The following is an 18,065-nucleotide window of genomic DNA, read 5'->3' as shown; positions in this document are numbered from 1 at the left end:
TCATGACCAGTGTGGCTCAGTTAGCTGGAGCATCGTCCCATAACCAAAAGATTGCAGGTTTGATTCCTGGTCAGGGAACATACACAGTTTGAGGGTTTGATCTCTGGTTTGGGTAGCAACCTGTCAATGTTTCTCTCTCACATTGATGTTTCTCTCTCCCTTCCTTTCTCTCTAAAAGCATTAAAAAACAAATGTCCTCGGGTGAAGAGTTAAAAATATATACATGGCTATTTTTCATTAAAAATGTTAGGTTCAGCCTTGGCTGGTGTGGCTCAGTGGACTGAGTGCTGGCCTGTGAACCAATATATTACCAGTCTAGGGCACATGCGTGGGTTGCAGGCCAGGTCCCCAGTAGGGGAAGTACGAGAGGCAACCACACATTGATGTTTTTCTTCCTCTCTTTCTCCCTCCCTTCCCCTCTGTAAAAGCAAATAAATAAATATAAAACAAAATGTTAGGTTCACACATAATAGTATTATTATTTTTAAATAAATATTTCAACTATTTCAGTTTTCATTTCTAATATGATAAATATCAACAGAAAAAAGCATATAAACAAAAGTTCTTTGGTATCCTCAATGATTTTGTAAAATGTCAGGAGGGTCCTGAGGCTAAGATGTTTAAGAACCACTGGTCTAATGACATCATTCTAAAAGTGTTTCTTCCTATTTCACAGATTGCCTAAATATCCTGATCTTTATTGGCCTATACAGGTATTTATCCCTCACCTGCTGTCCATTTCGGATAAAAGTTCCAAACCAAGTCCGGACTTTCGCATTTGTTCCAAGAAGCAAACCACTAACAAAACAAACCAAGTCACTCACTCCATCTTCATTGACTTCATTTTTAGTGTGATCCAATGTCAAAGCTACTCCAAGGCCTGGCAAATGACATTCTTCCACCTAACATAGCAAAGAAAACAAGTTAAACTCAGTTTCATAAGGAAAGGGGCCAGGATGCTTCAGAATCTAAAGCCTCCAAAGTTTAGAGGAAGGTGTTTCACAAAACATAAAAACCAAGAGAGGAAAGTAATACATCGAGTACATATAACTACAATTTTCTGCAACATTCTAAAACCATCTTGAGAAAAGTTCCTGGTCCTAATACAAAGCCTTTTGTCTCATAAAAATAAGATCTCTTACCACCATGCCCCGGACTTTGAGGGCCTGAGAAGGATTCATTTTACATAAGAAGCGTAAGGCGTCTGTCCTGCGTCTTCCTCCAAGGCTTTCTTCATCTTGTCGTTCTCCATTTTTGATCAGGCCCCTACAAACTGAATAGTGAATGGCCTCTATCACTTTAAGCTTTGTAAGTAAAGCATTAGAAAAATATTTTCAGCCTTGAGAATCAATCAGTTATGCAGATTAGACGCTACAGAACAAAAGGATCGGGAAACCTGAAAGCATAGCAACAAAAACTGGCCAGTGAAAAGAGACAAAAAATGCACAGTGACCTGTGGGACAATATCAAGTAGTCAAACATACTTGTAGTTGGAGTCCCAAAAAGAGAAAGAGAATAGAAGACAAAAATATATTTTCCAAATTTGATGAAATCTATAAACCAAGAAACTCAATTAACTTCACTGATGAGAAAAATCTTAAAAGTAGCCAGAAGAAATAAACAAAGTAACCAGAAGATAAAAAGAAACATTATATACAGAGGAAGAGGGGTAAAATTACCATAGAGAATAGAATGACATCTTTAAAGAGCTAAATGAAAATGTCAAACTAAAATTTTATACCCAATGAAAATATCTTTCAGAAATAAAGGCAAAATGAGTTTTGGGGTTTTTTTCCGAGATAAAAATAAGCCCTGGCTGGTATGGCTCAGTGGATTGAGCACTAGTCTATGAACTGAAAGGTCTCTGGTTCAATCCCAGTCAGGGCACACGCCTGGGTTGCAGGCCAGGTCCCCAGTTGGGGGAGTGTAAAAGGCAGCTAATTGATGTATCTGTCCTACATCAATATTTTTCTCCTTCTCTTTCTCCCTCCCTTCCCCTCTCTCTAAAAGTAAATAAGTAACACCAACTGGGAAAATTTGTTATCAGCAAACCTGAACTATAAGATATGTTTAAAAAAAGTTCTTCATGCTAAAGGGATATTATACCAGATGAAAATGGGTAACTACAAAAAGAAATGAAAAGCACCAAGAAATGGTAAATGTGTATAAAGAAAAAGAGTTTTTTTCTCTTGTGTCTGTAAAGTCTTTATGATATAATTACCACTTTAAAGCAAAAGTAGCAAAAATGTACTTTTATATATGCTGTATGCAAATGAGTTTTATAACACATGTAGAAGTAAAATCTATTACAACAATGGCACAAAGGACAAGAGGCATAAATAGAAGTCTAGTACATTACATATGAAGAGGTTTAAAATCATTTGAAAGCAGACTGCCAAAACTTAAAAATGAATACTGTAAACCCTACAAACATAAATAAACAAATAAATAAATGCAAAGAAAAAAATGAAAGAAGTATAGCGAATAAGACAGCAGTGAAGCCCTGGCTGGTGTAGCTCAGTGGACTGAGTGCAGGCTGCAAACCAAAGGGTCGCCAGTTTGATTCTTAGGGCACATGCCTGGGCTAGTATGGGGCGCTCGAGAGGCAACCACACATTGTGAGTAACCACACATTACTCACCCTCTCATTCTCTTTCTCAGCCCCTCTGTCTAAAAGTAAATAAATAAAATCTTTAAAAAAAAGTATGCTATATGAGTGTCTCTGAAACATATATTCAAAAAAAAAGAGCAGTGAGATAAAATGTAATTGTAAAAGTTTCAATCCAAATAAAAAAACGAAAATGAAAAAATGGAAGGAACAAGTAGAAAACAAACAGCAAGATGACAGACTTAAATCTAACCACCACAATAATCACATTAAATCATCTACATAAATAATCTAAATAGGCCAGTTCAAAAGGCAGATTGCCACTGAATTTTTTAAAAACCTACCTGTCCATAAAAAAACCCATCACCAAGAAACCTGCCTTAAATATAATGAAACAGACAGATTAAAAAATTTTTAAATGGAAAAACCTATATACCATGCAAATACTTAAGTGAAAGAAAGCTGATACAGCTGTGTTAATTATCAGATAACATAGACTTGGGATAAAGAAGGCCACTCCATAATGAAAAACAAAAAGGCTCGATTCATCAAAAAGCTACAACAATCCTAAATGTACATGGACCCAATAACAGCTTCAAAACGCATGAAGCAAAACTGTCAGCCTGAGAGGAGAAATACACAAACCCACCAATGTCTGCAGGCATCAACACCCTTCTCTCAGTGACTGATAGAAAACGCACACAGAAAATCAGCAAGGACACAGCTTCCAAAAAGCTTTCACATATCATGTGATGTTCAATAAATCTCTTAGAAATATGAGGAAAATATTATCAATATCTCCACTTTACAGATGAGAAGTTAAATATCTTCATAGAAATCACACAGAGTAAGTGACAAGCCCAGAAATTACAACCCCAAGTCCAGTGCTTTTTCCTCTCTGGCTCCCAATTCACAAATTACCTTGCTCAATAAATGTTTTCATTTTTATATCATTCATACCCAAATAATAATTCTCAATCACTAGTAGTTTGCAACAGATGTCAAAATTTCATTTGATTTTTCTCAATGTCCTCCCTACACTCCCCTGTGAACTGACAGCAATAAGGCTGAAAAGCAAAGGTGTAACTGCCGGGCTCCCGACCACACACAGTGCGCACCGCGCACGGGTTGCTCTCGGGCTATGGCACAGATGTGTCTTCTCTCCCCTTTGCTCCCTGAACATAAGATCGTATCTTCCAGTTCTTCGGTACTTCTTGCTGTCCTATGACAGCACTGGCAACTAACGACAAACAAATTTGTGCTACATACTCGCTGTATTTAAATTGTTAATCTCAAAACAATTTTGAAATCTCTAAACTCAACATTTCTACAATTAGTACTCACTAATAAACTTCCGAAAGGTAAAATATCAAATAAAACCCCATAAGTATTTTTTATCAGCTCAAAAATAGGTCCTTACATGCCCAGGTAAATCTCTTCAATATCCCATTTTTAAATCATATTTACCTTCATTGAAACTATCAGGAACATTGGCCACCAACAGACACAAGAACCAGGCACCGTTTCTGACATGCAGCAAGGCTTCGGCTACATCAACTATAGGAAGCAGGGAGGGGAGCTCTACAAGAAAACAAAGTCGATGCTACTACCAGGGAGTGATATTTCAGTGCATTATACATTAAACACCTTGATATTTCACTGATGACACTTAAGAGCACTTAAATTAAGGCATTTTATCTTCATAGTCTAGAGCTGAACTGTCCACTAGGACAGCCACCAACCACATGTGGCTATTTAAATTTAAATTAAATAAAGTGTAAAAACAGTTTAGTTCTTCAGTCATATCAGCCACATTCAAGTAACCCATAACCACATGTGGCCAGTGGCAACTGTATTACCACAACAGAGAACACTGCCACCGCTACAGTGCAGCAAAGAGTTATTTTCATTAAAATCTTCTTTGCATTTTTATCTGCCATATCTTTTTTTTTTAACAGTAGGGTGTACACTGCCCCACTAGTGATATCAGATGGTCCACTGTGTGTAAAAATAATGCTGGGGAATAATGATTTTTAAAAATGAAATCCTGAAAAGGGCAGTTAAAGAAAAGAGACCAGGACTCTCTGGATGCCCGGGCAGAACTCATGGCATCACTTGCAGGTGGGGTCCTGCAACTATCCAACATGGGGAGTGTGACCTGCTCCGTGTTCAGCCTGAGCTGGGTCCCCACTCTTTAAACAACAGGGTACCCCAGGAGTCTCCCAGGAGCCCCGCACTTGTGCCAGGCCCAGTGCGGATGCCTGCTGTACCCAGAGCTGTGTTTCCCAGCCCTCGGGGACCCACAATCCACTGGCCTGAGCCTCTCCAGGAGCTAGAATGATAGGCGAGCTGCCACCCAGCCCAGCCACTGCTAACCTTAAAATGTGACTGTACATACCTGTTACAAAACTAGCTCTCGTCCCATCAGTCAGTTAATAATCTGAAATATTTTATTTTAATGTTTAACAAAAGTGGGATTATACTCTATGAACCATTTTGCTCTTTGCTTTTTTTGGTTTTAACATATTGTGAACATTTTCCCAAATCATTAAATTTTTTTGACTATACCATTTATTGGCTGTATAATATTCCATACTATGAAATATAATTTACTTAATCATTGTCCTACTATTAGTCATTTTTGACTTAACCTTTTAAGGTACTTTCCATGTTAAGAAGTTATACAGTATCATTTAACAAAAATGTATCTAAAATGTATCTTAGCACTCATCACAGTACCTGCTTGTAAAATACAAAGGACATCTGCAGCTTCCTCTAAATAGACTGGACTCTCAAACAGTTCAGATGACTTGATGAAAAATTCTCCGCTGGACTCAGACACCTTTCATCAGAAAGAAAAGATGAACTATTAAATTCAGGTAATTAAATCTCATATTAATTTTATAATTATTTGTTGAGCTTACACACCATGTCTCTTAATACGTCATTAATATTTGTGTACTGCATCAGGCCCTGGCCAGGTTCCTCAGTTGGTTAGAGCATCATCCTGATACAACAAGGTTACAGGTTTAATCCCCAGTCAGGGCACATACAAGAATCAACCAGTGAATGCATAAATAAGTGAAACAACAAATCAGTGTCTCTCTCTCAAAAAAATTAACAAAAAATTTTTTAACTTAAAATATATATGCCCTGGCTGGTGTGGATCGGTGGATTGAGTGCAGGCCTGTGGACAAAAAGCGTTGTCAGTTAGATTCCCAGTTTGGGCTCATGCCTGGGGTGCAGGCCAGGTCCCCAATAGGGGACGCGTGACAAGCAACCACATGTTGATATTTCTCTCCCTCTCTCCCTCCCTTCCCCTCTCTAAAATAAATAAGTACAATCTTTTAAAACAATAAATAAATAATAAAAAAATAAAGTGTGTATATATATTTACTGTATCAGAATATGTAGTATTCCATTAAGTTGAACCAATTTAACCAATTAGCAGTCACATTAATTATTCAGACATGGTATATAGGTCTCTATAATTTACGTGTATATAAATATTTGGAGATATCTGGAGTTAAAGATAAGGGAAACCAAAGAAATTGACTAGAAATGCTACCTAGAAATGCTACCTTAATGCTACATTAAGTTGTAGCTGAAAAAAAGGCAAAAGAACTGTAAACTTAAAGCAGTATAACAAATATAAATTCATGTTCAATTCCAAATGAACTAGGAGAAAAACAAAGAATAAAAAGTTAATAAAAATACTAAGTTTTTAAAAAATTTCCTACTGTAGTTTCATCACCACATTTCCCACATGCTGGAGAGTGTGAACTAAAAAGTTGGGGACCCCCCATGAGAGAAGGGGCACTTATTTTATTAGAGCAATCAAGTGAGGCCAGAGAAAAAGATGTGGGGAAAATATTGGCTAAAATTAAAGACTTTCAGTACAGTATAAAAGAGTAGAAGAAAATAATAGTGATTGAAAGAAATTTTTAAAATATTTGTAACCTATCCTAAAAAACTACCTAAAACAGCGCCCTGGCTGGCATAGCTCAGTGGATTGAGCGCGGGCTGCAAACCAAAGTGTCACAGGTTCGATTCCCAGCCAGGGTACGTGCCTGGGTTGCAGGCTATAACCCCCAGCAACCGCACATTGATGTTTCTCTCCCTCTCTCTCTCTCTCTCTCTCTCTCTCTCTCCCTTCCTTCCCTCTCTAAAAATAAATAAATAAAATCTTAAAAAAAAAAACAACTACCTAAAACAGATGAACACTCCCCCACCCCTCACCAAGTATTTTATTTGAAACCAGAATTTAGTTTTTTTCTCACAATTTATAAAACTAAACTTTATTTATTATAACTGACCTTGAAATTCTAACAGTAAATAACTTTTAAAAAAATTATTTATTTATTTTTAGAGAGAGGGCAAGGGAGGGAGAAAGGGAGGGAGAGAAACATTGATGTGTGAGAGATACATCCATTGGTTGCCTCTCACACACCCCCAACTGGGCACCCAGCCCTCAACACAGTTATATGCCCCAACTGGGAATCAAACTGGCGACCCTTTGGGTCACAGGCCAGTACTCAGTCCACTGAGCCACACCAACCAGGGCGAACATAACTTTTCCTTTAAAATTCTGGGCCTCATCTCATTTAAGCCATCTTAGTATGAAGAGCCAATTTAGTTCTTTACGTGGCAGACCCCTGACATTCACAAATTTCAAATTTAGAGTTTCAACTAACCATAATTTTACCCAAGAGTCCATGACCTAAAATAATATATCATTTTGGTGAAATGAGAAGTTGAACAGTCTTCATTACCACGTGGAACAATTCAGTCATCTGGTGAGTGAGGCTAGCCAACCACCCTACATTGATACAGCTCTGACATTCCCTACGTGCTGCTATGTAACAGGTAGTCAGAGCTCATTCGGTGCCTGAAGGAACTGTGTACATTTTTCAGCTATACATCACATTTTATGGGGGAAACTGTATCATTTAGAAGTATTATCAAATTTGGTAATCTTATGTATGAAGAAGCCATTGTAAGAACTCCGTACTAAAAAAATTCCTATGATGGAAAATACAGAATATGCATAAAGGAAAGAAAACAGTAATGAGAGAAAGAAAGCCATTAAGGCAGGCATTCATCCTTTCAAGCCTTAGAGTGGCAAACATGTAACAAATAGAAATATGTGTAGAAGAGGACGCTTCCTGTCTGCTTTCTTGCCTCTTTTTTTACCTTCTATATGTAGACATCAAATCATGCATATTTTGAGCTGTGATTAAAATAAATGTACCTTTGACCCAGCAATTCCATTGCCGGGATTATACCCTAAGAATCCTGAAACACCAATTCAAAAGAACCTATGCACCCCAATGTTCATAGCAGCACAATTTACAATAGCCAAGTGCTGGAAACAGCCTAAGTGTCCATCAGTAAATGAGTGGATTAAAAAACTATGGTACATTTACATGATGGAATACTACACAGCAGAAAGGAAGAAGGAGCTCCTACCCTTCATGACAGGATAGGTGGAACTGGAGAGCATTATGCTAAGTGAAGTAAGCCAGGAAGTGATAGACAAATACCATATGATCTCACCTATAAGTGGAACCTAGCCAACAAAACAAACAAGCAAAATAGAACCAGAGACATGGAAATAAAGAACAAAATGACAGCAACCAAGGGGAAGGGGGGAGGGGGGCAATAGGACAAAGAAGGGGAAGGGTCATCGGGAACATGTATAAAGGACCCACCAACAAAGACACAGGGTGGCTGGTAAGGGAGGAGGGAGAATTGAATGTGGGAGGTGGGGGTGGGTAGGGTGGGAGAGTAATGGGGAAAGTGGGGACAATTGTAACTCCACAACAATAAAAAAAGTTACAGTAGGTTTAAAAAAATAAAATAAATGTACCTTGTTCATAATTGCCAACAGCTCACTAAGCACAAGACGCAATCGACGAGGTGAATCACTGTGTTCAAACTCTAACGTCAGACCATGCTGAAGCTGTGACACCAGGATGCTCTCTCCAGTGCCTCCTCCAAGTTTATGCCTAAAAAAGTACAAACGTGTAGAACAGCAATTAAGAGAACAGTGGCATAGAAACGATAGCAGAAAAGTTACCTTTTATTGAAATAATCTACAAAAGAATGTATGGATTCTTTTCATACATTTCACGAATGTATTACTTCTGAAATACTATTTAGTTTGTCTCTTTCAGGAATTCACAACCAATGGAAAGACTCCATCATAAATGATAGGTAACACCCACTTCCACTAACAACAGTGGCTCACTACTGGATTCACAACGAGGAGGGAAAACCAAAACATCTGCCCAGAATTTGGGGGAATCGATGTAAGCTTTAAAAAAAACCTCTCATCTGATTCCAATAAATCCTTCTACTGGAGGGGACCTTACCCTACCCAGTTCCCACCAAGAGTAACTGGCCTAATCAGTTTAGCCCGAATACATTAGTGTATATATAGTCAAACTTCTCTATGCAACATTTTATAATATGGAATTCAAAATAATTTTAATTATAAATAGAAAAAAAACTAAGTAAAATGCTCCCCAAAGTTTAGGCTCTCAATGTTCTCTTTCCTAGAGAAGTATAACCAGTGAAAGCCCAAAAAGCTCCAAGAAATATTTGATTCCTTCTTCTTTGGCGAATCCAAGTAAATACCCCAATGCACATATTGTGTAACATAACATTACCTAAGCTGCTGTTCTTTGCTGGCATCCTGTTCCAAGGCATGAAAGTCCACAGACAATAACGCGACAATGGAGTTGACAGCTTCCACTCCAGAGAGAAGGCGAAGGATGAGTTTTTTATCCTGGGCCCAGCTTTGGCTCTGGTCAGCAGGGGCACAAAGCGCCATCCGCACCAAGCAGGGCAGGAGAAGTCTTAATTCTGGATCACTTAACGATGCCAAACGCACAACATCCACCTTCTGCATTGCCTCAAAAGCAAAAGGACTTACAAACTGGAGGCTTGTACACTCAGTCATTATCACCGTTGATCCTAATGATTAAAAATAAGTAAAAGCATGGGTGTAACACCCACATTCAAGCACCCCTCTTTTTAAATACCCTGGAAAATGTGGTCTATCTGTAATAAGCCCCTATGACAATGGGTTCCCAGCACAATTAAAGTCTCCCTATGTTTCTACTGCTATCTGGCAAATGAGAAAGAAAACAGTTTACTAATGTCTCTTCTAGCCTTAGGGACCTCCTGTCCTAATACTCTTATTTTGAAAAGGAATATGAAGTAGAGAGATTAAGTAAGAAGTCCATGGGACTTCTAGTTAGCAGCAAAAGCCAAGGCTGAATCCTCATCTACCATATCCTAGTCCAAGGCTTTCTCCATTACACCAGTCACATGAGTGACATAAGGTAAAATAAAAATAAATGAATGGCACAGTAAAAGAATGCTCCTCTTCTGCGCCTCCTTAGTTTCACATGACTGCCCAACCTATGAAAAGAATGGTAGGCTTCTCTTTCCACCCTCCAAGAGTCAGCACTTGTAAATCTCCTTGGCAGTCAAAATCAATGCCAGATTCAGAACTCTGGAGGCTTTAACACTATCCTATATACTCTGGGAATAATAATAATAATAATAATAATAATAATAATAATAAAACCCAGCTATAGGAGTATGATGAGTCCCACTTGGGCACTTCTCTGTCCTCAGGAGCAATGAAGAAAAAAAAAAAAAAAACAGGGACCAGTGAGCCAATGCCATCATGGGTAACAGTCTGTGGACAGAAACGCCGCTTTGCTTTTAGGCAGGAGGAGTTGGCCTTTTAACAGAGGGGCGGGCTGAAGGAGCAGAGGTGCCCTGTGCACTCATAGGTCTCACCCCTGGGGTAACGACAACTAACCAGTCCCTCTGGCTGCGAAGAGTCAGGCGGGGTGCAGACAGGGACGGGGTAACGCGCTGAGGCCTGAGAAGCGGAAGCTTCGTACCTGAAGATCTACCCTCTAACCTCCCGGGACCCCACCCGGATTCCGCGTCTCAGAGGCGGAGCGCGGTAGAAATAGACAGCGCGGTCCGAAATTGGGCCTAGGCGATAACCTGGATTCCCAGACCCTAGCTGTGCCCCGAGTCGACCCGAGCACCAAGAAGTGACGCCAGGACCAATCAGGTCAGCGGTGCGATGAGGGCTGGACGGGGACACCGCACCAGGGCCGAACCCAGACTGAAGGGAACAGAAAGCGGAGGAGAGTGTTTCAACCTGCACCCAGCACCTTCATTCATCCCCAGCGTCTGGCTCCCGTCGGCCACCGTACTGGATTGAAGGGAAGAGTGGCTGTGAGAGGAAACCCAGGGACGTCGGCACTGATGCAACGGTGCGCGTGCGCGGCCCCGCCCCTTCCTCCCCTGCTGTTTGCCCCGCACACTCTCACCTCCGAAGTGTGTTTTTGGAACTGTGTCGGGAGTGCGTTTTCCTCACCCTAACCGCTGTCATTAAGCCCTTTTGAGCTGCAGTTTCGTCTTTACAGGATTATGCTGGCATTCAAATGACTTAACGTAGGTAAAAGGAATGTTATAGTTATCCCCATTATTCTTTGGCCGGAACAGACTGTACTCTTCTTTCCATCTCAGCCTGAGCCCTCTCTGAACCAAAGTTCTGGAATCCTAGGATTTGTAAGAGAATTTAAAAAGTAATCTAATCACGAGCCTTCTTTCGTTCTCGACCTCACACACGGTAGTTAAAGGTCTTCATTTCAGGTTTCTTAAGTTAGGGTCAGTGGATCGTTAGAGCGCAATGGATGGAGCTTCAGGAATTCTCTCTGCAGTCTGCAGAAATTTTCAGTGCCTGGCAGGTTCGGAAAGAGGGTCCAAAATTTCAACTTCTCAAAGGAGTCCGATCACCCAGAAAAGATGAAGAACCACTACCCTCTATATTATTCATACTTTTTGTAGTACCTGGTTCAATCGTAGCGTATTTAGTTAGCACCTTCCGTTTACAAAACATTGTGTTAGGAGCTGGAAACAAGAATATTTGACAGAGACGGTGTTTCATACTTGACAGTTTCCAAGGCTTTGACAAAGGGATGATCTCTTTAAAAACAAGGTCTGCTTTCATATGAAAAATCAGCAAAGAAGAGAACGAATGTGTGTTGCAGCGTTTCTTTTTTCCACCTGACGCACAGTAATACATTTCGAATTATGTCTCAGAACACATGCATATATACCCAGTTTTAAATGGAAACATACATCTTATGAAACAAATACACATACTACATGTTATGTATTCCAAGTTATCAGTCACTGCGCACAAATTGACTTCACAACTGTACAATATTGTTATTTTTAAGCTGATATTTATTAAAGACTTATTGAACACTTGCTAGGCACTGTGCTTCATATCTATTACCTGATTTAATTCTCTGAGATGATAATAATATTCTCCGTCTTTAAATCCCGGAAATTGAGATTGAGAGAGGTTAAAAAATTGAATTTCCTTGGATGTTTATTTCGCAGGAAGAGTATGAAGGGGGTATCCAAACACCGACTTGGGGGATGAATAGAGAAAGTATATGTGAACTGATTTTTAAGATCTCTTCCAGCTCTGTTTATGATCCTGAAACCATTAATGGAGGAACAACATGCAGATCCATCTTGATCCACAGAAAACAGCAGATGTCTAGCCTCAGTAAGATAGCTGGAGTGTAATGGAGATCAGTGCAGACACTTAGCTTCCTCCAAGTCCCCTTTCTTCTCCTTTCAATTCTTCTCTCAGTTAATTATCACCACCACCCAGAGTTGCTCAAGCCAGAAACCTGGAAGTCATCTGAGACTCCAGCCTCTTCCCCTCATATCCACCTAGTCAGCAAGTCTTTTCAAAGCTATGTTGTAATGTTTGCCCATGAAATCATTTTGACAATCATATGGAAATGCAGACACCCTGGTGAAAAAAAGACTTACTCATGAACTTTTGAGTTTTAGAGCTGCCTCCTCTGAGTCTGATTATCTTACTATACTACAATCAATTTAGAAAAACTGCAGCTCACATATTTAGGCAGATTCAGGGACTTATAAAATGGTAAATAATGCTACAAATGAATTCATTTAGTTGCCTATAAACCACAAAACCTTTGATTATCAGTGGAGTATCATATATTTATGGTTTACCCTTTTGTAATTATAAAATTTTTTTAGTATTTTTTAATTTTAATTGTCGTTCAAGTAGTTTTCTGCCTTTTACCCCCATCCCAGCCCACCCCCCATCGTAATTTTTAAGGAAATACTTTTTAAAGACCAATGTAGCACTGAAGCTCATTACCATTTCTCTTCACCAAAAGTCATAGATTCTGTGGTGACTTTTTTCACATTTTTAACATGTCTGAAATTGTGATGCCTTAAAATCAATAGTGCTAAATTGTACTTGGCAGCATTTTTTACTTTTAGTGTACATGAAGTTGTGATGTCTTATGGTTGCTGGTGTCTTAGATCTGATTAAACCTGCAGTGTATGTAGTCCCTATACTTGAGGTCGAAAGAGAAGACACCTTCCTGGAGAGGTACGCTTTCTCCTCTGACTGGCTTGCTTTGAATTACTCTTTTCTACTTTAATTCTCAATCAGACTGGGGAAAATAAACAAAAAAGAGAAAAAGACCTTACCTACTGTTTCAGGAATAGTAGGTGCTTTTATGTAGACTATTGCTGAGTAAATGAACTTCAAGAAGTTAGAAGACCTAGGTACTTAAAGGAGGATCAATGTTCTTTGGAAAAAGAGTCACGGAATTTCAGAAGGAAAAGAATCTCGGGAGACACTGAGCTCCAATTTTCTCAACATGACACTTTACAAGTAATTATCCTCTTCAGTGTGCCTTTTATCTTGTAAGATTTCTTCCATTGTTTCAGCCCTTGAGATGTTTTGGACTCCTTTTTTACATTGGCTTCTGCTTTGATTGATTATACAGATCATATCTTCATTGATTTTGTGGATTTAAGTTGAAGAGAATAGGACCTAGCCAAGGTTCTACAGTATAACATTAGAGACGTCCCTCCAGGTTGACATAGCCTCCACCAATCAAGCCTTTCTGGTTATGATTTTTAACCAGTTATTAACCCAACTATTTTATTAACCAATGTCAATCCAATTAATTCAATAATAAATAAATAAGTCACCCCAGCTACTAAAACACTTCTCTGCTTGGGGGTAGTGTTGATTTTCCTCAAGGTAAGATCAGACGAGATCAGGCGCATTCAGGGTGGTATGGCCGTAAACCCTCAAGGTAACATCAAAAGACAGTTTTCCGTGGCCTGACATTTAACTCTAGTCTGAACTCAGACCAAACCCCACCACGGTGCCTCCACTTTATTTTCAGCTGCTTGTTTCCCAACTCCTTCTTGGTGTTCATGGGTCTTCTCCCCACCGTTCCTTGTCTGGAATATCTTTTATTCTCCTTCCTTATGCAGTAACTCCTATGTATATATCCTTTGGTAGAAGTGGTCTCTTGCTAGGAAATCTTTCCCTGTCTCTTCATTAGATTCAAGTAACCCCTTCCTCTTTGATGCTCCCAAGCCACCCTTTGCTTTCCTTCCATCATAGTACTTGATGCAGCACACTGCAATTGTTAGAACTTGACTGTCTCTCCCACCAGAAAGTGCTCACTTTGAATGCAAGAAACTATTTCTTTGCCCTTGGTGCCGTATAGCACTTAATACTGGTTTGTTGAATTAATGATTTAAGCATAAGAATGCCATAAAATCTTAATAACCTGCTGAGTACGCATTTCTACAATCAGTTCATCAGGGCTGTCAAAATAAACTGTAGAGATTGATTTCAGCCACTTCCTCTTGTATAAGCACTGCACTGTTATTCATCACTTTAGAGGGCTGATCAAACTATGTTTAGTCAAGCATGTTTCTTGGTAGACAGAGGGCTTAAGGTCAAAGGTTTTGTATCTCACAACTAGTGTAGAGATAGATAATCGAATTAGTTTACTAAATAGTGCTTTAGTGAAACTATGCTGGTTTCTAATGCTTTTGTTTATTAAGTCAAGTAATTTTGTTAGCAGTTTCTAGGACCTAACTTTTTAAAACTATAAAAACTGGGAAAGTTACGCATTTCCATTTTTCTAGCACCTTTCAGTTTTCCCCCAGCACTTCTGAAATCTTACCTGCAAGTTCTTTCAGCACCCAGAATGTAATTCATTTGGATTTGGAGATTTTAAATCAGTTAACTATCTCAGATTTTAATTGCATCATATGCATATTTTAGATCTCAAAGACCCTTCAAGCTTATTTCTTTTTATTGGGGGTAGGTTGGGACAGAAGGGAGATAAAGGTTAAGTACTAAACACTCTACTCTTTCTCATATACCTTTGCTCTTGCCAGAACTATACTTAAAAATCCTTGTTGTTGCTGTAAGCATTTTTTTTTCTCTTGCAAACCTTAGTTCATTTTGGATGTGACTCTTCCAGAGTACATAGGTATTTTATCAATCATTCCTTACAATTTGTATTTTACAAATTTCAAAATGGCTTTTGCAATTTCCTTTGAGGCTCACAAAGCTCATTAGGAAGAAGACCTGATCTGAAGCAAGGGTTTACATGGAAGTTTGGGGGAGGCCTCCAGGCAAGAATAACCACTGGGCTTTCAAACAACTCAATGACTAAGAGGCTAAGAGGCCCATTCTGAGGCTTGTGGAGAAGGAGGCAGGGAGCAGGTCACATAAGACTTGGCATGTATCTTTAGAGCAAGCAGCAGCCATGAAAGGTTTTAAGCTATCAAGAACACACTGAAGTAGAGACCAAATTAGGAGTATGTTGCAGTGGCCCACCCAGATAAAGTTTTTATCTAATATCTATATGGCATTGGATAATGCTAATTTAGACTAAGGTCAGGCCAGGAAAGGTAGAAACGAACATAACTGAAGTACACAAGACAGTTTTTGATGACTATTTACAAGGAAAAGTTTGTGGTTTGTACAACTGAATAGATGGTAGTGCTATTCACAGTTACACTATTAAGGACTAGGTGGTTTTTGTCAAGATTGTTGGTAGAAAATACAGATTTACTCAGGAAAACAAACAAACAGAACTGCATTCTGAATGCAAGCCTGGAAAATACTACATGGTTTAGGCATTATTTAAATGTATCAGTTAAGATTATTTTTTTCCCCTCTGGTAGGTAGTGGCAAAATAAGGAAGTCTTTAAAACATCAACCTTTTAACTGCACAACAGGTCATTCTTGACACAGTTCTGTTGGTTGGTCTGGAAGAAAACATAAAACCACCCCCAAATAATGAGTTTCTATCAATCTGAAACAGACTTTTTAGTCATAGCTGCAGACTGTGAATAAGAGTTCTTCAGTTTTCAGCCCAGGATTGATAACTATCCTAGAGTATAAACAGAGAGATATTGAAAACTAGAGAATAACAGAATAAATGACTCAGGAACACATTCAAAACAATTAAATTTCTCTTTTGCCATAAGCCAAATCCATGTTGGGTTCTCTTCCTTTCTCTTGTTTTTCTTTATATGGAAACCTGCAGATAACTCATGTGCCCCTTCGACTTCTGCATTCTTAATCACTCTTAATCACATGTTCTTGGGGATGTGAGGAACTATCCTGAACCAGCTAAAGAGCAATATACCTTTAATACCTTGTGAAGCAAAGCCTGGACCTTTCCACTTAACGTGCCTGAGAGATAAGGGTTCCTACTAAATGTCAATTCTTCTCTGAAAACTGTAATATTTCAAAGGTTATTTACCCCAAATGGTTTGAGTATAGTTCAACTGCCTTTCTAACTATCCTGTAGATTAAAGTGGATGTTCTGCCTCTAGATTTCTTAAAAACCTACAATGACCAACATATACTCCAAATATTTTTTTAACAATTCAGATTGTAACAGTTCTGTCTCAGGCATTATTTTGATAAAATCATTAAAAAATTGTCAGGACATATTGTCATTTTGGTTTTAGAAATGTGTTAAATTTATACCTTGAATAAGCAGCTGGTACTATTTCAAGTCACCTCATCAAGTTAATTAACAAATACATACATCTGTGTACATAATATGCTACTGGTATCGAGGTCAAGATAGTTACCATATAATTCCTTCTAGAACATTTCAAAATGTTCACCGTTTCTCACAGTTTTATATCTCATCTGTAGTTCTTAAAGCATAAGGAGAAATCTGACAAGAAATTTTGTTAAAAAAACACAGGGAAGGAATTAACTAGCATTTTGAGCTTTCAAGTCTTGGACTTTGCCAAATATAGCAGAATGGGTCATAATGTACAAACGTTATCTGCTTAGTGCTTAGAAACATATCTATCTTTAAGCAACTTGAATTCTTAAGAGAGTATCAACATCTTATGTACAGTACAGACAAGCATTTGGTTCAGCTACTGAAGAAAAAAACCTCTTTGCTACTAAATAGGATTTTTCAGAGCTTGGTTTTCAATACTGAAAACTACAAATAGTAAATAAAGATTGTATGTAGTTGTACAAGTGAATCCAGCTTGAGCTGCATAGTTATTTTTAGTCATACATAAGACTATACTAAAAAAAAAAGGAAGAAAAAAGAGGTAAACTGTGAGACAGAAAAAAATTTAAGACAGAAGTTCCAGCATACACATTTTTTTAAAATCCTCACCCAAGGATATATTTACTGATTTTAAAGAGAGAGAGAGACATCAATTGGTTGCCTCCTATAAACACCCTGACAGGAGATGGAACCTGTAACCTACATATGTGTCCTGACAGGGAATTGAACTCACAAATTTTTGGGTGGATGGGATGACATTCCCACTAACTGAGCAACTCAACCAGGGCACATACACATCCTTTTAAAGGATCATTTTTAATATTCTGCTGGCAAAAACTATTTTAAAATGACCACAGTTTTGGAATTTGTCCTTAGGTTAAGTTGAACAAAAATATTTAAAGTGGCTGCTTATAGAAATGGACAGAGCTATTTTTAATGGATTGTTCATATCTGAATACTTTTTTTAAAAAAATTTTTAGAGAGGGGGAGGGAGGGTGAAAGAGAGAGAGCGAGAAACATCAATGTGTGGTTGCCTCTCACATGGCCCCCACTGGGGACCTGGCCCACAACCCAGGCATGTGCCCTAACTGGGAATCGAACCTAAGACCCTTTGGTTCGCAGCCCATGCTCAATCCACTGAGCTATGCCAGCCAGGGCTGAACATTACTTTTATGTTTCAAAAACATTCATGTGATCAAAAATATAGAACAGAGCTATGCTTTAAATATTTGAAGGTAATCTAGACTAGCACACTAATAGCAAACTGAGCAGTCTAAAAGGAATTTGTATGTGCATATATAATTTTTCTATACACTATACATTGCTATATGATTAAAATATTTTTAAAAAATAAAACACTTCAGAGGTTAAAAGTCCATCAATCAGTTTTTAGTTTGCCCCTTTCTGCTTATAAATGACACAAAAATAACACTGGTACTAATTTTTATACAAACTTAACATGGAAATATTTTCAACAGAAGGAGACACCACAA

General features: G+C 38.5%; 1 protein-coding gene across 2 annotated transcripts in view; it reads right to left on the bottom strand.

Moving 5' to 3' along the window:
• Positions 1–11,230, bottom strand: part of INTS2 (integrator complex subunit 2) — a 46,076-nt gene extending 34,846 nt beyond the window's left edge. The window contains exons 1-7 of one of the 2 annotated variants that reach the window (XM_045837396.1): positions 10,813–11,230; positions 9,280–9,586; positions 8,478–8,616; positions 5,348–5,450; positions 4,076–4,189; positions 1,143–1,273; positions 729–902 (exon numbers count right to left, since the gene is read on the bottom strand). In XM_045837396.1, the coding sequence (XP_045693352.1) occupies positions 729–902; positions 1,143–1,273; positions 4,076–4,189; positions 5,348–5,450; positions 8,478–8,616; positions 9,280–9,586; positions 10,813–10,822 (978 nt within the window). In that variant the 5' untranslated portion in view covers positions 10,823–11,230. Of the gene's footprint in view, positions 1–728; positions 903–1,142; positions 1,274–4,075; positions 4,190–5,347; positions 5,451–8,477; positions 8,617–9,279; positions 9,587–10,799 lie in introns of both variants that reach the window. The other variant, XM_045837395.1, reaches the window with a different exon arrangement.
• Between the last annotated feature and the right edge of the window lie 6,835 nt (positions 11,231–18,065).

This window comes from Phyllostomus hastatus, unplaced genomic scaffold, assembly GCF_019186645.2.
Source record: "Phyllostomus hastatus isolate PE091 unplaced genomic scaffold, TTU_PhHast_1.1 phas_contig_210, whole genome shotgun sequence".
Lineage (NCBI taxonomy): Eukaryota > Metazoa > Chordata > Mammalia > Chiroptera > Phyllostomidae > Phyllostomus > Phyllostomus hastatus.
Note: the sequence above shows the minus strand (reverse complement) of the source record. Positions and strands in the feature narration are given on the sequence as shown.